Here is a 21351-nt window from a genome sequence, read left to right as displayed (position 1 = left end):
AGCCGTGGGCGACATGGCTACGCATAGCAATCTTGTTTTATTGATTAAGCTAGGTTTTTTTTTTATCTTATTATAGCTTAAAAATGTATATCAAATATAAGCAGACTGAAATTCGCTAAAAATTTAATGCAAAAATAAAAGTAACAAGCTTTCCAGTCATTTGCATTTACCTTATAATGAAAATGCTGTATAACAAGAGGCTACAGCCTTCTAGATCACCGAGTATTAGTTAAAAGTATCACTAGCCCCAATGGCAATGAAATCTAGAATAATTTTCCTGTTCTGCATATTCAAACTAAATTCTAATATTTAGCAGCAATATAAAACAAGACATTATCTTTTTTTTCTTTTCTTTTTTTATAAAAGCACAAATGCCCCTGAAAGTGTCCATACTAATGAAAGACTTTACATAATATGATACACCTATTTACTGGCTATGAGGACAATAGCAAGTTTATTGTCACCCAAGACAGCAACTATTTCCCAAGGCGCAGCCGAGGGAAATAGTTGCTGTCAAGGGGGATAATATATGTTGGTGTCCGAATAGTCAGTAAATAGGTGTTTTATTATACCGAAGTAGACTTTACTTGTGTCAGATAAACTAACATTCGGCATTAGCCTAGATGGAATTGACCGAGGTGATCCAAGTGGTAAACTAATTAGAGTTGTCAGACTTTGGACGTCGCAGAAAAGAAAACGCTGGAAAATATAGCATCCGGTAAATAGTTTCGAGACTATTTCCCTACGGTGAGATAGTTCAGAAACTATTTCATGGCTAGCGTTATCCAGAACAAATAGAATATTAACCTAACATTTATATAGCAAAAACATTCTGAGGTATAATAAAACATGTTATATGAACACTGACTATTTTGGACCTGCTCTTTAGTCAGAACCCTGGGTTGCAAAATTCACAACTTTGGTACATCCCTTTCTGCTTTTCCCATATTTGATATAGTATTTATACAGTATTGGCAGAATTTTAAAGATAAGAAAGAATAATCGCAGATAATTTTGGTCACATCATTTACCAAAACCCCATCCCCTGAAATTTACAATTTTGGTGATGGGCTTACCTGCTCTTTCTATCCATTTAGTTTCAATAGAATTAAAGAAGATATTAAATATATTTTACACACACATACTACAGTAAAACGCATTACAACAAATTCAAGCTTATTGCAAAGTAATACTTCTTCCCCTATGAGAGGGAAATACCAAACATTTTATTGTATGAGAATTAGGAAGTTTGGTTATATAGCAAACTTTTTCGCTGGCCCTGGAGGTTTGCAGTATATATTTTTATTGTATTTATTCGGCCTTGCCTTGGAGTCGGAACCTCTACCTGGGGATCAAGAAATTTACAATTTGGTAGAGACTTTTTGATCTACATGACTGCATTGGTTTTTAGCTCACCTGAATCGAAGGTTCAAGTGAGCTATTCTGATCACATTTTGTCCGGCGTCCGTCTGTCTGTCTGTAAACTTTTCACATTTTCGACTTCTTCTCCAGAACCACTGGGCCAATTTCAACCTAACTTGGCCAAAAGCATCCTTGGGTGAAGGGCTTTCAAGTTTGTTCAAATGAAGGGCCATGTCCCTTTCAAAGGGGAGATAATCACAAAAATGCAAAAATAGGGTGGGGTCATTTAAAAATCTTCTTCTCAAGAACCACTGGGCCAGAAGAGCTGAAATTTACCTGAAAGCTTCCTGATAGTTGCAGATTCAAGTTTGTTCAAATCATGGCCCCCGGGGGTTGGATGGGGCCACAATAGGGGATCAAAGTTTTACATACAAATATATAGGAAAAATCTTTAAAAATCTTCTTCTCAAGAACCACTGAGCCAGAAAAGCTGATTTTTACATGAAAACTTTCTGACATAGTGCAGATTCAAGTTTGTTCAAATCATGGCCCCCGGGGATAGGATGGGGCCCCAAGGGGGGATCAAAGTTTTGCACACAAATATATAGGGAAAAACTTTAAAAATCTTCTTCTCAAGAACCACTAAGCCAGAAAAGCTGAGATTTACATGAAAGCTTCCTGACATAATGCAGATTCAAGTTTGTTCAAATCATGGCCCCCGGGGGTTGGATGGGGCCACAAGGGGGGGATCAAAGTTTTACATACAAATATATAGGAAAAATCTTCTCAAGAACCACTGAGCCAGAAAAGCTGATTTTTACATGAAAACTTTTTGACATAGTGCAGATTCAAGTTTGTTCAAATCATGGCCCCCGGGGATAGGATGGGGCCACAAGGGGGGATCAAAGTTTTACATACAAATATATAGGAAAAATCTTTAAAAATCTTCTTCTCAAGAACCACTGAGCCAGAAAAGCTGATTTTTACATGAAAACTTTCTGACATAGTGCAGATTCAAGTTTGTTCAAATCATGGCCCCCGGGGGTAGGATGGGGCCACAAGGGGGGATCAAAGTTTTACATACAAATATATAGGGAAAAACTTTAAAAATCTTCTTCTCAAGAACCACTAAGCCAGAAAAGCAGAGATTTACATGAAAGCTTCCTGACATAATGCAGATTCAAGTTTGTTCAAATCATGACCCCCGGGGGTTGGATGGGGCCACAATAGGGGATCAAAGTTTTACATACAAATATATAGGAAAAATCTTTAAAAATCTTCTTCTCAAGAACCACTGAGCCAGAAAAGCTGATTTTTACATGAAAACTTTCTGACATAGTGCAGATTCAAGTTTGTTCAAATCATGGCCCCGGGGGGTAGGATGGGGCCACAAGGGGGGATCAAAGTTTTACATACAAATATATAGGGAAAAACTTTTAAAATCTTCTTCTCAAGAACCACTAAGCCAGAAATGCTGAGATTTACATGAAAGCTTCCTGACATAATGCAGATTCAAGTTTGTTCAAATCATGGGCTCCGGGGGTTGGATGGGGCCACAATAGGGGATCAAAGTTTTACATACAAATATATAGGAAAAATCTTCTCAAGAACCACTGAGCCAGAAAAGCTGATTTTTACATGAAAACTTTTTGACATAGTGCAGATTCAAGTTTGTTCAAATCATGGCCCCTGGGGGTAGGATGAGGCCACAAGGGGGATCAAAGTTTTACATACAAATATATAGTTAAAATCTTTTTCTCAATAACCACTGAGTCAGAAAAGCTGATATTTACAAGAAAACTTTCTGACATAGTAAAGATTCAAGATTGTTCAAATCATGGCCCCCGGGGGGTAGGTTGGGGCCACAAGTGGGGGGGGGGGGGGTCAAAGTTTTACATACAAATATAGGAAAAAGCTTTAAAAATCTTCTTCTCAAGAACCATTGGGCCAAAGAAGTTGACATTTACATGAAAGCTTTCTGACATAGTGTAGATTCAAGTTTGCAAAGGGTAGTTTGGGCCATAATAGGGACTAAGGTTTTACATGCAAATATATATGGAAAGTCTTCAGATATGGGCCAAAGTGACTCAGGTGAGCGATGTGGCCCATGGACCTCTTGTTTTGCAGTTGTAAAGAACATTTTTGAAAATTGGCAAATTTTTGCTCCGCCCCAGGGATGCAGGCGTCGTGAAATGTACAATTTATATTCCCTTTGTCACGAAGAAGCTTTATTTCAAATTCGAAATTGAAGAATTGGAAGTTACCAAGAAGTTTTAAAAGTACAATGTATGTTCAACTGTTTGACACAAACATGTAACCGGTAATTACTATGACCATTTTGGCCCCATTCTAGTACCAAAATCCCTATCCATAGGATCATGAAAACAAATTTGGTAAAGGGGTACCTGCTCCTTAAAAATAATTATACATTTCATTTCAGTTTCGTATCAATAAAATTAATACTCCTGCTCTACATGACTACTAGTTTTTCATACAGATGTGCGATTGTAGAGAAGAAAAGTTCTCAAAATTGATAAAAATTTGTTAATTTTTGCCCCACCCCTAAAGCAATACTTGATTTAATGAGTGCATTAACTCAATTAAAGAAAGCAATAATTGAATTGATATCTTCAATTATTTGAGTTTATGTTAATTTGGCACTCCATAGACCAGATTAGGCGACTGAAACAAGAGGCCCATGGGCCACATCGCTCACTTGAGCAGCAGTTCCTAGCAATAAACAAGCTTGCATGAGCAAATTTATCATTATACAAGCAGCCTGTTTCAGAAAAAAACTTTTCAAAAATAATGACTAGAAATTCATTAATTATTAAACTTAACTACAAATTCATTAAATATCATATGCCCTTGTAGACGAGTATGGCGTTTCAAATTTCATCTAAGGATGCTTTGTTTTTTGTGATTGTCTCCCCTTTAAAAGAGGCATGGCTCTTCATATGAACAAACTTAAATCCCCTTCACCCAGGGATGTTTTGTGCCCAGCTTGATTGAAACTTGCACAGTGGTTCTGGAGAATGTGAAATGTTTAAGATGACGCACAATGGAAATTTTGATCAGAAAAGCTCACTTGAGCCTTTGGCTCAGGTGAGCTAAAAACCATCATTTACATCTATATATACATTGTATAGTAGTAATTTCTGTCCATGGTTAATGCATCTTCCCCGAGACCCAAATAAAGCTTACATACACGTACTTCAGCGTTTTAAACAAAAGGCTGGTAGATGCAGAACTTTGACTCTAGATAAAACACCACCCAACCTTTATATTAGGTACCAAAGTTTTTTTACCTTGAAGTTTGGCCTACTTTTAAGAAAATCTAACCTATTCAGTATCTCCTATGGCTTTAATTATTTGCATATAGATATTCCTTATTAGACTTTAAATTTCATACATGATCTTTGACCTTGGTTGGTTATTTTGCTTTTATACGTCCAGTTGAGATATATATATATATATATATTATAGGGGTATAAAAACAATGGAAACATGGGTAATTTGTATTACTGGTGAAACTTATTATGCAGAAATTACCACCATATTTCCATAGTTTATTCTTTTATCCCACATTATACAAAAATGTCAGAGATATTTACATGTATTACTTATATCTCACATTTCTGCTGACTTGACAGATCAAGAAATATAAATTGAACACCATAAGATTATATTTATCAAAACATTTATTTTGTAAATATTTACTTGCATTTCTCATTAATTTGTCTTGGAGAGTAAGAAATAAATTAAAGAATACATGCTTTTAATGTACAATGCATACAATTACTTGCTTATAAGTCAGATATCGGGGAGTTCTATATTTGTCATTAATCTTCTATATTCCAAATACTGCCAAGGAAATTTCTCTCACTGATAAAGTGTGGTTGGAATTAATATCAATACATGGTAAAAAGATTAAATACATCTTGCAAATACAATTTATTATGGTAAGATATGGAGTTTAAATCTCATTGTACTGTTGTTAAAATGATGTATGGCATTACTAATGTGTGTATACATATGATCTCAGTGGACGACTGATTCCAATGAAAATCTTGTCACACTTTATATAATGTCAAATAACTCCATAATTTCCTGAAGAAAAAAAAGCAACTGACTTATATGCAAGTACATATATCTATTTCTTAATAATAATCCAATATTAGTTGTAACACAAAATTTGATTGGTTTAAAAAATTACATTATTTTTCATAAAGATGCTTTACAGCATGTAAACACATTGTGATGTCATAAAATTGCATGACACTGCATCATCAAAATTTAGTAAAGAGCATGATTTAATTGTGAAATTTCAATCAAATTAATGATTACAGCAAACCATATTATGGGGGGGGGGGGGGGGGGGATATAAAATGGGTTAAGGTACATATAGTTCACATTTCTTTGACATGCAGTTTATGAACTGTAAACTACCCCAAACAGTTTTATATAGCCCCATAACATTGTTTGATCCATAAAGGAAAGAAGCTAATGTTTCTCCTTGTTAATGATAGAAAATAGTTTGGAGATTATATATATGCTTTATAATGTTTTTATATACTCCAAATAATTTTTATATCCTGTAATTAAAAAATGGTTCAATATTAGCTTCCTTGATTATGAGTTAAATTTCTAAAATATCTGATGTAATTTATATCAACATGAAAATGTAACCTAGATGTGATAATATTGTTATAAAATTCTTAAAATCAGCATAGTCATCATATAGCAAGTAGAGCAGCCAACCATCTTATATGGTATATAAATTGAATTATGTCGATCAAATGGTGTGTTGCAACTGAAATTGAATTAGCAAAAATTCAGACAGTTCTTGGAATTCATTTGTACAATTAGTTGAAAGAACTTTTGTACTCTAAAAAATGAAACATTTTACATAAAATGATGCTGCAAATATTCATATTTAATGCACATTTACAATAATACTTTAAAAGATGAAAATAATAGTTGAATAATTTAATCACAGTTCACTTTATCCACCATCTGATGGTGTGATTAAAGTGAGAGAATTCCTGTATATCACAATACATTGCCAGTTCCAGCATTAAATAGTTAACAGGTACATGTATATCGTAACCAAAGGCTTTCAAGCACAAGTTACAAGGTTTAAAGGAAAATTGAATACAGAACACATTTACAAAACTACAATTAGAAAAAAAATATCATGATGGGACTACATGCTGTTAACCCTTACAAAAAAAAATTCTCTTCAAAGGTACAAGACATTGATTAAATTTTGTTCACATTGTTAAAACTTGTTTACAAGAACATATCTGTATGTATAATCAAATGTTCCAAATCAAAACAACAAAAGATCAACGATCTTAATAAGCACTTTCAACAATATTCAAACAAAAAAGACTAAGGAGAAAAGTAAAAACAAAAAATATTCCACAAGTTTCAATAGAAACACCAACAGAAAATTTATATAGCCAAACAAAATATAACAGTAATCTCCCTCTAATAAGATTGCACACAATTTAATCCTTTTGTTGAAGGAAAATTTAACAGACAAGTTCTTCTTTATGACATCATTTCACAGAACTGTGTTAAAGAGCTTGATATAATAAAAGCAATGAATAAATTGGCATGTTTGGCAGTGATGGCTCAAATAAAAGCTGGGATCCCTAGTGTTCCAGGGCTGCTGGTTGTATTGTTCTGGGCATGATCCCAAGAGATGTGGACAAGGAATCTGCCATCCACACGGGTAATAAAGGATACAAGGTCAACAAAAACTCTGCTCCAGTCCCACATGGAAACCTCTCCCTGGGGCGCTTAGACAGAAGTCCACTCCTTATGGCTCTTGTTATGGGGGTTAGGTCCGAGGGGTAACGATTGGATCCCTCTTTGATACTGTTGTAAATACTATCAAAATACTGCCTGCCGTAAGTGTTTCTGATCTCGTCATTTTCCACAGTGCTCCATATCTCTTCTTTTCTACGCATAATGTTGTGTTCCTTCATATTATCTGAAATCAGAAACAATTCAAATTTGTACTAAAGTTTAACTTTTTTACCCTAAAAATGCTTGAAATGAGAAAGATAAAATAAACTTTGATCAATATCCATTTCTTTTGAAAATTTTGTAAACAATAGCATACCGCAATCTTTGTTTACAAAACAAATAATAAACTCTCTAAAATGAGCTTCTGTAATCATGTAAAATCTTAATTTTCAAGTGAAATCTTTCAAACACATTAGACAGAAGACTTTGATCATTAAAAATTTAAAAGTGAAAAACAAATTGGGAAAATCGTGAATCAGTCCCTTTAAGTATAGGTCAGTCTTGTGTGTCCATACATCAACAATTTAAAAAGTACCATAGTAGATTTAATGATCACATGAAAAACTGATCTGAGTCTTCAGAACTGATTATGTTTGCTGCTGTCAACCAGGGGTTGAAAAAAATTTTCCATTTGCTGAAGTCCAGGACTTGAAGGGACTGATTCACAATTTTCTCCAAAATTTTCTATTTCATTTTTAATGATAAAAATCTACTGTCTAATGTGTTTAAAAGATTTCACATAAAAATCAAGGTTATACATTATCACAGAAGCTCATTTTAGAAAGTTATAATTATTTGTTTTGTAAACAAAGATTGGGGTATGTTATTGTTTACATTTTCAAAAGAAATGGATATTGATCTAAGTTTATTATATCTTTCAAATTTCAAGCATTTTGGGGGTAAAATGTACCATCTAAAAGTTAAAATTTGTGACTATGCAAAATTAAGATGCTTTACATTACAAAATCAACCTTTCACTTGTTTGTTTGTTTACATAAAAAGTTTGTTTGTACATGTATACGTAAAAAGACTTGAATCTTTGTTTACATTACACAGATTTAAGGCTAAAATATTGCTTTTATTTTGTATTTTTGTATTCAGAAGGTCAAAATTTTGGCTGTCAACATTAAATGAGTTATATTTTTAATGTTTAACAACAAAAATGAAAAATATTCTTATCAAAAATCGTGAACCAGTCCCTTTACAGGGCCAATATTTGCCTAGTCCCACAGGGAAAAATCCAAGTCCGGGTTGAATTTAGAAATTTGTTATTGTTTTTATATTATATCATCAAATGGCTAAATAAAAACCAATATTTAAATTTTCAATCTTTTTATCTGACTTGGCGTCTTCGGCAATCTATCTCGAAGGGTTGCATGCAAGAAAACAAAAAATGAAAAGTTATGAACTTTAACTTGTTAAGATATTTTATTCTGAAATGCAGTCATTTCTATTTTCGTTCATTAATTATTTATACAATAATAGGCAAGTCTCTCGGACTTCCAACATTTCTAATTGCCAAGTCCGAATACAGAATTTGCTAGTCCCGGACTTTAGGCTGAAGAATTTTCAACCCATGTGTCAACATGATCAAAACCCTGTTCATTATCTGTGAATACCACGCACTCTACCTGTATAAAACCCCGTTCATTATCTGTGAATACCACGCACTCTACCTGTATAAAACCCCGTTCATTATCTGTGAATACCACGCACTCTACCTGTATAAAACCCCGTTCATTATTTGTGAATACCACGCACTCTACCTGTATAAAACCCCGTTGGTTCGATGATAGAGACTTTAACTCCCCACTTCTTCATTTCTTGTCGTAGTGTGTCAGAGAATGCCACCAATGCATGTTTAGAAATAGCATAAGCTCCATTACCATCCATAGTTATTCTACCTGAACATGGTAAAAAGAAAGGGATTAGCAGTTTTTAAATTGATGTATATTCTAAAATATCAAAACAAAACATGTTTGTAAACACCATGCCCCCATAGGTGGAAAACCCACTCTAAGGATCCATGAAAATGATGAAGTCAGGAGTTTAAGGTAGACAGTACACAACATTGTAATAATAGCTGAATGCATTTATAAAAAGATTGCAGATTATGAGCTCAAAATTTAATACTACAAGGATTCAATCATTTCTCTCAGTACTACAATTTTTTTTCTAATTTCAAAGTATACTAAGGGCTTTTGAATTCATCCTATCTCAAGGAGATCAAGGAGGTACTGATGAGTCTCACTTGTTTGTTAGCTTAGAACATATTCTATTGATTAAATCAAAAGGATTGGGAACAAGTTCTAGCAACTTACAAGTCCTTCACCCCCAATAGACCAGGTTAAAAAAGTAAACTTCAAATAAATAGATAAAAACAACTTCCAATACGCCAGTTTCGAGATATGAACTCTTCTGTGTAGGAGGTGCATTTAGTGGAACTTTGAATGACTAAGTGGAACAGAATGGACCTACAGTCAGCGAGAAAGACGATGAAATGTATTAAAAGCGGCTTCTCTTTTAATATGTAACTGTGGGAAATACAAAATACTATCGAAAGAAATGTTTTACTAAAGTGGAAACATAAAAACAATATCATATTTGCAAGTAATGTCTTTGATATGGTACTTAAGACCAACGAAATAACACGATATGATAAGAATTCTATGTATTTAATTACTCCCTAAATACTTATAACTTACTTAGTTTGTGTATCAGTCGAATTCGGGTGATCTAACAGTGCAAGAGAAACTTACTGAGTACATTCACTTAAGCAGTCATGAATATTAGTCCCACTCCTGCGTGTAAACAAATTGTTTCGCGCCTCACTATACACGAGAGTTCTCCAAAGGGAAATAACTCGGGTGTATCTCGAAACCGGCGTATTACATTCGAAGCCCACCTTGTATGTGATTGAAGTTTTAGACGAAGAGTCTAATATTATTGAAGTGGTAAATCTAGAGAAAGTACCAGTATCTGAGGATGACGGCCAATTATGACTCCAATTAAATCAAAATCATCTATCAAAATTTTAATGTAGATCTAACAATCATAAAAGGTACATTATGTGACTAAATTTCAACACTGTACATACATCCGTAATGGAAAACATGACCTCGGACGGACACATGGACAGCACAATAACATAATATGTCGCGTCTTATGACGGGCGTATAAAAATTATAAGGCTTTGCAGAACTTGCACATACCTTGTGAAACATACATAGAGAAGTCAGAAAGAAATAAAAACAGGTAATTAAAAGATCAAGTCCTTAATCAGTAAACCAGAGACATGAAATTCCATGATAACAAGTGGAATTGGATTCTTTGGTCATAAAAACTTTATATTCCTGTATGGATTCTTTCACTGACACATAAACATGTTTTTAAAAGCGCACCGCCATCGCACATGATACGCCCATCAGATGTTTATTCATCGTACAGATATAAAAGTGCATAACAAAATATCATGTCAACCTTAATTGGTGCAAAGATTGAACCAATTGATATATTTGCTTTTAGCTCTGAGGTAAAATCAAGATTATTCCTTGTAATGTGTCTATTGACATTGCAATTGTCTCTTGAATTGTTCAAATAACTACAGAAACATTCCATATTTTCATTTTATTACATATTCTCAAATAATTTCCTTTACATAGTATGAATTACTTATTTTTGGGTTGGGAAAAAAATTATGCCCATTAATTAATCTTTAACTCGACAGATGTTATCTAGCTCTTATCAAAATGATCTTTGAATCTCCAGCTGAACTTTGACACACCATGGCTTACTCCCAAGGGGCTAATGGAATCTTAATTGGACAAACAGATTAAACTGCTTCAAACACCATCATCATTCCCATGAGGCAATTCCTCTATCTGTTCTGTGATGTGCTTGTTAAGTCTTTGCAAATTTTGTAGCACAATACTGCATATATTTATATCATTAAATAAAAGTTAGAAATAAAATAAGTATTCATATCAATTGTTATGTAGAGCTCTACATTTTATATTTTCTTGAAGTAATGATTACTGAATTACTCTCTACATTTGTAGGGATTACCTCTGTGATGAAGTTAATTTTCATTTTAGTTAGTTTTTGTGGTGTTGTCTGTAAATAGTTGTTTATGCTTGTAAGGTGTTTCCATAGTGTGAGTGTTGGTCGATAAAGCTATTTTTAGCATACCGGTTTGGTCAGTCAGAATAGCGGCTGTTTGTCAAGCGTGCAGCCACATTTTCATGCTGTCCAGCAGGGGTCTTTTCTTGGCGAATTCCAGAAGTCTGGGTAATGGGTAGCCAGAAAGACAACATTTTACTGTGTGGGCATTGGTTTTCCCCAGCTGGTAAGCTATTTTTGTGTGAAATATTTGCGAGGTTTCGGGTTAATTTTCTCGTGTATTGTGTTTTCAATTTTGTTGTTAACCAAGTCGCTTTGTGTATAGGGTTAAGTAATTGCTATTTCAGTGCAGAGGGGATTTAAGAAGCTATCTGGGCCATATCAGGCAGTACTCTCAGCGTTTCAGTAGGTGCTCGGCGTGGGAATCAAAACACATGAGACCGCACTGTACATTGGGTGTTCCACGTGGTGGACTCGGCTATTATTTTGTGGGCCTAGTGTTGCCATTGGTTTGAGGTCGGCGTTATACCCAGTATCGTTGTTCAGTGAGAGACGTGAGTCCGGTACTGGAAGCGGAGGGGCTGTTCGCGCTGTATGGAGGCATGGTTGTGCCAAGTGTGACGTGGCGTTAAATGGAATTGTGCTGAGTAGCCAAACTTTCATATTGAGTTTCAGTAAATTAACATTTTATCAAAAAGGAATTTGAGAAGTTTTGTATTTACAAAACGTAATTTACTACTGTTTAACTTTTTCTGTAGTTAGCGGAATTTGCTACTATTTGAACCATTATGTAATACATTTATTACCAGTTATACTTTCAGCCTGGAAGGACATATTTGTTGTATTGACTATTGAATTGTCTTGACAGTTATACGTTATATTGATTGTCAATATTGCCAGGTTTATTATACCAATTTATATTTTCTTTCTCGGCGAGAGAGTATGGGTGTGTGTATGTGAAAGTGTGATTTCTTTGTTTTTCAAACATCTTTATATTTCTTATCTTATTGCTAAATAAATTTTCTTTTTATTTATTCTACGATTTATCATTTTCTCTATTGCCTACACAAAATCCAAAAGAACTTCATTACAACCTCCCTTAAAACATTTTTTTTTAAAAGTGCATACTAGTGATGAAACGAATGTTGCCAACAATCGATTGTCGATCGTTTTTGGCTCTTCAATTCCGATTATCGATTTTATTTTTCAGTATCGACTGTACACTAGTTGATAACTAATCCGAGATTCTTCTGACTGTTAACCCTGATTTTATATCATGACATGTGCGGGGCCGAGTCAGAGTGGACTCCATATTGAAAAGTAGAAATTCAGTGACACCAGCTATTGTTGCTGCTTTGCCTACCTTTTACAGCTTTATTTCTCGGGTTTACTTTCCAAGACGCAAGGATTCATTACCGGATAATTATTCTACAAGTTAAGCATGACTAATATGGTCCTATTGCCATGTAAAAAGTTCTAACACTGACAAATGAAGCATCACTTTGACTTAGGGCACCTACTTGCCATTTGATTTCTTTGCACATGACGTCAGCACACAAATGCACAAAATTCCAATCGGCGTCAAAGTAGTCTGACATGATACTCATCCGATAATATTAAATCCTATCTAGATCCGCGAAATAAAGTTGTAAAAGGTAGGCAAAGCAGCTACATTAGCTGAATTCCAATATGGGGTCCGCTCTGAATCTCACACGCACATGTCTCGATATAAAAGTCAGAGGAATCTCGAATTAGTTGATAACTTGATATATATATATATATATACACACACACACCTAGAAACCCAAGTCAGACGTCTAGATTTTTTTTATCATTAAAAGTAAAGCCAATCTTGATTTGTGGCTAGAAAAAACACATTTCATTCCTCTTTAGTCCTAATAGGCTAATACAACACAACATGTATGTCCAATAAAATGTTACACATATATCCGAGCATATAAAACTAAAGAGAAATAACCCCAAAATATAAATACCGATTATATTGATCATTGATCGATACAGTTCTTCTGATTATGAACGATTATTGATATGAATTTTTTTCGATTATTCAACACTAGTGCATACCATTTGAAAAGTTTTAATGACCTGTTTTACAAAAGAACTTACAACTAAGACTTTTAAAAAAAACATGTTTTTAAAAACTTATCAACCTAATTAATTTTGTTAGGTAATACTTATACAAAATCAAATAACTGAATTCTCCCTATTTGCTTTAAAATCATAATTTGGTCAACATAAAAAATAAAATAAATTGCAAAAGAATGATTTGGTCTTAGTTCCAAGTTCTTTTGTAAAAAGTGACCCTGATTTTAAGCTACAATTTACATTTCTATACAGATGCACTAATTGACAAAGTTTGTTGATTCTAGGACTCTTATCTACATGAGCCCAAAAAAGGGTTATGCTATGTATGGCCATACCATCTTAATTATAGGTCACAGTGACCTTGATTTAGGGCACAACACACCTTCTTAGTATGCATTAACTAACTGAGTTTGATGATTCTGAACTAAATAATTGTCCTGTTACGAGTTGGACAGGATTTTGCCATATTTGGTCACATCATTTTAATCAAAGGTCACTGTGAACTATAAAGTGCAACATACACTCTACCTAAGATGTATCAGCTGAAAACGTTTGATGATTCTAGGTTTAATAGTATTTAAAGACCCATCTCATGACCATATGGTCAGTAAAATGTAGGCGGAGCCTAATCTAAACAGATGTTATTTACCTGGAGTGGCCAGGGTCTACCAAGGTGTTAATTGCTATATCCCATGGCACTCAAAGAAATACACAGAGGCAGAACATGGCAGAAATCTACCTGTCCATGCTTTTTTATAGTTTTGATATACACAGGACCTGTCTCAGGGACCTCTGCAGAGTTTCTGTGGTCATAGTGTTTAAATAATGGTTGTATTCCTAAGGGTAGCTGACACACATTCTACACCCACCCCTCTTTCTCTCTCTCTGTCATTGACTCAATGAATAATTTCTGTTATAAATATAGAGGTATCATAAATTGATGACATAAATTATTTCAATAGGTTACAAGTTTTAAAACTTATTGTGCAAATTATTGGTTGATTTCTGATTGTGTAATTTATAATACATGTACAGGTATATAGAGGGGGAAATTACAATTATATTGAAATTGCATTGTTCAGGGGCCTTTTTAAAAACAATTGAATTACAAGAAAATAGCAGATGTGGACAGGTCATTGCTATCAAAAGGTATACTGGGCTTCCTCAAGATCTAAAGAATGCCTGTAGATACTGGATGTTATTGTTATCAAAACACCTCTCTGGGGTAGCCCCAGACCACAGTGTCTGCAGATGTCACTCCACCTGAGATCTATTGTTAAATGTTTGATTGGCAGGCAGCTTACAATTTGAGGGTGTCAACTTAAAATTGGGTCTTTAAGTTACAAGTCGGACACGAAGTGGGACAGACAGACAGACAGACGGACACGATCGCCATACCACACTACGTCCAGTTTAAAGACGGGTGTATAACAGCTAAATTCCAACATACCTAATAAACTAGACACATTAACTATTCTTCCTTTTGCTTGTCTTATTTGAGGAAGAAGTGCTCTTGTCAATGTTATAGCTCCTAGGACATTGGTCTCTAAAACTTTTCTCAGCAAGGTGTCCGATGTCATTTCTATCTCAGAAAAATACCACACTCCTGCATTATTCACCAAACCCCAGAGTCCTGCAAATGTAGTAAAACTCCTGTAAAACCTATATATCAGTGTAAACAGGTACATATACATGTACATAACCAAACCTGTACATCAGTGTAAACAGGTACATATACATGTACATAACCAAACCTGTATATCAGTGTAAACAGGTACATGTACATAACCAAACCTGTACATCAGTGTAAACAGGTACATGTACATAACCAAACCTGTACATCAGTGTAAACAGGTACATATATATGTACATAACCAAACCTATACATCAGTGTAAACAGGTACATGTACATAACCAAACCTGTACATCAGTGTAAACAGGTACATGTACATAACCAAACCTGTACATCAGTGTAAACAGGTACATATACATGTACATAACCAAACCTATATATCAGTGTAAACAGGTACATGTACATAACCAAACCTGTACATCAATGTAAACAGGTACATGTACATAACCAAACCTGTACATCAGTGTAAACAGGTACATGTACATAACCAAACCTGTACATCAGTGTAAACAGGTACATGTACATAACCAAACCTGTACATCAGTGTAAACAGGTACATGTACATAACCAAACCTGTACATCAGTGTAAACAGGTACATATACATAACCAAACCTGTACATCAGTGTAAACAGGTACATATACATGTACATAACCAAACCTGTACATCAGTGTAAACAGGTACATATACATGTACACAACCAAACCTGTACATCAGTGTAAACAGGTACATGTACATAACCAAACCTGTACATCAGTGTAAACAGGTACATGTACATAACCAAACCTGTACATCAGTGTAAACAGGTACATATACATAACCAAACCTGTACATCAGTGTAAACAGGTACATGTACATAACCAAACCTGTACATCAGTGTAAACAGGTACATATACATAACCAAACCTGTACATCAGTGTAAACAGGTACATGTACATAACCAAACCTGTACATCAGTGTAAACAGGTACATATACATAACCAAACCTGTACATCAGTGTAAACAGGTACATGTACATAACCAAACCTGTACATCAGTGTAAACAGGTACATATACATAACCAAACCTGTACATCAGTGTAAACAGGTACATATACATGTACATGTTGTGGCAAAGATGTAAATACATATCATAAGGCTTCATTTTTATCATCAAAAAGACAAATTAATGAAGAATTAAAAAAACACACCCTAAAATTACCACATTTTCAGTGATTCAGATTGGAATGCAATTTGACAGGATAGAGGGCCTAAATGATAAAAAAAATATAGGCCATTTTGGCCTAACTCCATGGAAACTTTAGGCCCTGAATACATATGAAGCGATGCTTCAAAATAAACTCAAAACTTTAAAATTAAATTGACTTTTTATTTTTCAATTCTTCGGTTTAACTATCATGACTGCAGTTAACTGTTTCGGAATTCTTCTCGGTCGTTCCTGAGTTGCAAGGTGTACTTTGTTGTTATTGTTTGATTGTTTTTCATCCCGTCGATAATTGAGACATCACCAGCTGTTGGGGAAGTATCACAAATTTAGACCTATGCTTAGCGCTCAGGGCCAGAACAGTGAGGGTTTTTTATCGTGCCATCGCCTGTCGCAACACAGTACCTCCGTTTTGAAGGTCGCATCCGAAAGACCCATGATTCTCACTTCTAAATCTAGTAAATGACGAGCATTTGGCGAAGGAGCAATCACTAACCATGTTTACTTCATAGGTTTGATGCGGCTATGGCACGAGCAGGATTCTAAGTCACGACCTCCTAGTTACGGAGCACTGAGTTTATGTTTAATAGGGTTTGTTGCCAATCATGATCATCAAACCGGACTCTCTTGAAGCCATTTTTTTTTCAAAACTAGTTCCCCGCTGATTGTTGCAAATACAAGCAAGATCAACAGGGGCACCAATTTATTTTTTTCTCAAAGTAATTTTGATTGGACGGAAAGTTTTTCAAAAACCAATCAAAATCTTCTTTACAAACGATCGATGGAGTACTTGTATTATGACAAACCAAGACAGATAGCGGTTATTTTCCTGTGGCCGATAAACACTAAAAAACAGTCGGCCGTAGTGACCGAAAAACGAAAATTTCATAGGCCATGTTGGCCTTTCTGGAGAATCTTAGTCGGCCATTTTCAATATTCACCGGCCATTTGCCGATGGCCAACGCGAATCTGAATCACTGATTTTGATAAACAAATTAAAAGTTTTTAATGTGATTAAAATTTGTGATTTTTGATAAAAGCATATCATACCTTCTGAACCTACTGTATCCTTTATAAAACTAACAATGTTTTCAATGTCCTTTTTGTTTGTAATGTCAAGTTGGAGAATATGTACACTAAAACAGAAAACAATTATCAAAGTATAACACAACAGCAGGTGACAATTTACTTTCAAAATTATGCAGTGAACCAATGATACACATGTATACAAAGTTTTTTTTCAATAATGAATAATTCCTCAAAAGATGAAGTATTTCTTGAAATCTTCAAGACTTAGTATATAAGTCAACACAGGACAATTACCTCTATGTTGGTTTGTTTGAGATGTATGCAGAGGTCTCGATAACGCTTACCTGTCTGAGCAGTTGTTCCTCAGCGAGATGGCACCTGGACTACTGGCATCCAGACAAGCAGCGTACACCCTCATCCCGATGCTGTCCAACTTTCTCACCACAGCATGTCCAATTCCAGAATCACATCCTGATATATCCAAAATACATACATGTATAAATGCATACTTGTGTATTGAGTTACAATGTATAAATAAACAAAATGGATTACTTGAAAGGTTTCTAATAAGTTACTGTATGGATCATGATAAACCAGCAAAAGTAGATCTAAACAATTTTATCATCTTGTTATATGCAAATAAATTGTTCCAATACTATGCAGGAGTTAAAAAAGTTATTCCTAGTGAGCTCTGCAACAGTACTGACATATGATCCAACAAATCATTCACAAGATGTAAATTCATTGGCTGAAGTTGAATGCATACAACCTGCATTTTAACATTATTTATTGTATTGACGTAAATATGATAAACTGGCAGAACTACTTCCCCTGTAGCGTGATCTTCTCGCTAAAACATGATTATCCCTCTTTAGCTAGACAGTAAACATTACCATAAACAGGTGTTTTGATTTAAAATAATATCAAATTCTGTGCAATGCTGAATAAGTGTGACACACACTCAACATGACACAAATTGTCTCTATAATTTTGACAACACAGTCAAGTAATTTCATTATCGACATTGCTGTGTAAGAGGGAAGGCGGCTGAAATCCAATGCACATCGTGAGTGGTTTTGTTTTGATTCATATATTTGCAGAAATATTAGACATGTAATACCTGTCACAAGCACGGCTTTGTTTCCCACCGGAAGGTGACTAGCTGGGAGAACAGAATAAATCAACAAACAGCAGCCTGCAAAGGTTACAACACCCCCTGGCCCCTTTATCAAAAACTGACACAGCGGCTCGCCTAAAAACAACACTAAAAGGCTCAAGACTGATCGAAATCCCAATCTAAATTCGTTAGTTAAAAATTTCGACAGTACTGCCATTGCGAAAACCACAGTAACAACTGAATACAACACAGAATAAAATATCACGTCATCATCTTCTAGGTTTCCATAGTCATGTGACTGCTCGTAAGACATGGCAGTTGATAATAACGATAAAATTATCCAGTACAGAATAAATAAGGCATAGGGTGTCATGCCGTTTCATCCGTTCATGCCAAGCCTGCGTCTCGTCGCCATCTTTAAATACTAGCCGAAGGAATTTTGTTAATTGTATTCCGATTAGCTGATTGAATTTGCGGTGATTCTTACACGGAATTTGATTGGTGTAGAAGGAGGGTAAAGCGAAAGTTAAGATGTCTGCGCCCATGTCAGCAGCAATGTCAATTTCACTCCTGGTGATGATCGGATTATGCAGCGTGTGGGTTGACGTTACTGAGCAGATGGTATGTTAAGTATTGACTCTCAGATTTCAGATGATACTTAGGGAGTTATCTTTCAAGATTAGACCCTAGGCACTCATCGGCAACCCCACCTCAGCTAGAGCATGATTACTGTTTAAAATACTTTTTAAGCTGCTTTACATTGGTTTCAACTCAATCATACTGATCTAAACAGCTTATGTTTTATTTCATAATGTATATATGTTACAGTAATGCTTCTGAGATAGTTCAATTGAGGTAGATTTTTTTCGACGAAATGTGTTAGGCCTACCACGATATATACACCATGTATACCATAGTCATTGAATGGAATTGTGTATGTCCCGTGGGGATTCGGGTTAGAATAGGTCCTCAATACCCCTTGCTTGTCGTAAGAGGCGACTAAATGGGGTGGTCCTTCGGATGAGACCGCAAAAACAGAGGTCACAGCAGGTGTAGCACGATAAAGATCCCTCCCTGCATCAGGGTTGTCACTAGGAATTATTGAAGACGAGTCCCGGACTTGTGGTTTATAAGCAGCTTGAATCCCATGAAAATTTGACGAGTCCAATGAAAATTTGATGAGTCCCAAGCATATTTAGGCCTAATGAGTCTTTTTTTTATATAAGACAATTAAAATGGAAGCAGTACAAAACATATCAATTTTAAGATTTATTTTTAATCCTTCGCGACGTGGCCTCAGACAACTAATTGCCCAAGCCAACAGAATTACTTCCCCGAATCTCCTATCATCTCAATAACCCTATTCAATATTAAACAGCATTTTAATTGCATTATTATTGTGATAAAATAGATGCGTACCTGTTTTGTTTGCCGACGATCTGTAAAACCTACCAAAATTTACAAACTATGCACACGTAACTTTCGATTCCAATAAAAATGGCTACCAGAAGACAAACATAGATCCTGATTTGTAAAAAAATAAAATAAAAAATTCTTTGATAAGAAATAAAAATAATTAACTGCCAGTGGCAAAATCTTATCTAATTATCTTTTTAATATAGTATTCTAATTTACACCCTAATTGACTTACGCTAAACACACAAGTTGGATTGGGATACTATGAACTCTGCTTTTATCTCGGTTCACTAGAGCTTAACGTTTTACCTAGATTTTTTCCTACTAGGAGTTTTGATAATACACAATATCGGGGCTTCTAAGTAAAATTATGATTTTTACTCGGAGTCTGTCACTGTCTTTGACGCGTCCACGGCACTCGCCATATCAGACAAACTTGCATCCCAAATTAATTGTCTGCGTCTGGGACGCAATTTTTGCCTTAGTGTCAACCCTGCTGCATAGGCCTAAATTTTGCAGCCCTTCACCGGCAAGGGTGATGTCTCCATATGAGTGAAATATTCTTGAGAGGGATTTTAAACAATATACAATCAATCAATTTATTTCCAAATTAGGGCCTCCAAATAAATTAACTAGTTAATCATTGATATTTCAAATGAAAGTCTTGGGAATTGATAGGGAAGCATTTATACTCTGCGATTTGATGATCATCAAACAGAATATGAAAATCATGGGCATATTTACTACTATTGTTTACAGAAGATGGTGGCAGAATCGGTAGATTACAATCACATGCTTTAGAACAAAATAGCACTTTTGAGTAAAAGATGAGAAACTGTAATTTTTTTGTTTATCATTCATTGAAAACATGAAGAACAAATGAATTTTTAGCTGATTATAAGGTAAATACTAGGGCTGGGACGATTCAGGGTTAGCTCGATTCGGTTCGGTTTCGATTCAGAACAGCACGGTTCGGTTATTTTCGATTTGGTTCATGTTAGGTCCAATTTATCTAATGACATCACAAAAATTAACAATTTTAATGAGTAGCATATTTGATTTGATTTAATTCAAGTTATATAACTATATGTTGTCATTTGTAAACATCATATCTATTCATAATGGCATTTTATAACTTTGATAGAAAAAAGAAAACACTGACAGTCTATCAAAATTTGTTATATTAATGTGCTGCATAAGTTTTGGATTATTAAACAAATCTATAGTGAATCTAAAATGTATATGATATTGTTTTCATTGATATGCAAAAATTCAACAATTCTATCAATTGAGAGTCTTTGAAAATCTCTCCTTTATTGATTTACTTCTCTCATGTTAACAGTGTCAAATCTGTGTCATTACCTACGATGTTGATTTCACTCCACCACTGACAGAAATGCTATATGTCATGTAAAGATAAACTGCAATGATCTTACGGACCATATTCTGTTGGTATCTGAGTGGTGAAAATGCTAACTCTTAACACAGTAGTGATTTAAATCTCCGTTGCATAAAAAACCACATGTTTTCAACATCACTCGGACGCCATA

The 21351-nt window shown here is 34.8% G+C and overlaps 2 protein-coding genes across 4 annotated transcripts in view; one reads left to right on the top strand and one right to left on the bottom strand.

Moving 5' to 3' along the window:
• Window positions 1–5045: 5045 nt before the first annotated feature.
• LOC125683552 (17-beta-hydroxysteroid dehydrogenase type 6-like) lies at window positions 5046–18859 on the bottom strand. Its single transcript, XM_048924827.2, has 6 exons — window positions 18389–18859; window positions 17613–17739; window positions 17290–17375; window positions 14855–15037; window positions 8946–9083; window positions 5046–7363 (listed from the first exon to the last, which is right to left on the bottom strand). The coding sequence occupies exons 1-6, from the start codon at window positions 18756–18758 to the stop codon at window positions 7023–7025; spliced, it is 1245 nt and encodes a 414-aa protein (XP_048780784.1). The 5' UTR covers window positions 18759–18859; the 3' UTR covers window positions 5046–7022.
• The window catches only part of LOC125683554 (ER membrane protein complex subunit 10-like), a 30931-nt gene continuing 28433 nt past the window's right edge, over window positions 18854–21351 (top strand). For 2 of the 3 annotated variants that reach the window (XM_056142089.1, XM_056142090.1), the window contains exon 1: window positions 18854–19006. In XM_056142089.1, the coding sequence (XP_055998064.1) occupies window positions 18917–19006 (90 nt within the window). In that variant the 5' untranslated portion in view covers window positions 18854–18916. The remainder of the gene's footprint in view (window positions 19007–21351) is intronic. The other variant, XM_048924830.2, reaches the window with a different exon arrangement.

This window comes from Ostrea edulis, chromosome 6 (genome assembly GCF_947568905.1).
Source record: "Ostrea edulis chromosome 6, xbOstEdul1.1, whole genome shotgun sequence".
NCBI classification, from domain to species: domain Eukaryota; kingdom Metazoa; phylum Mollusca; class Bivalvia; order Ostreida; family Ostreidae; genus Ostrea; species Ostrea edulis.
The sequence above is the reverse complement of the archived record's forward strand: the minus strand, read 5'-3'. Positions and strand labels throughout refer to the sequence as shown.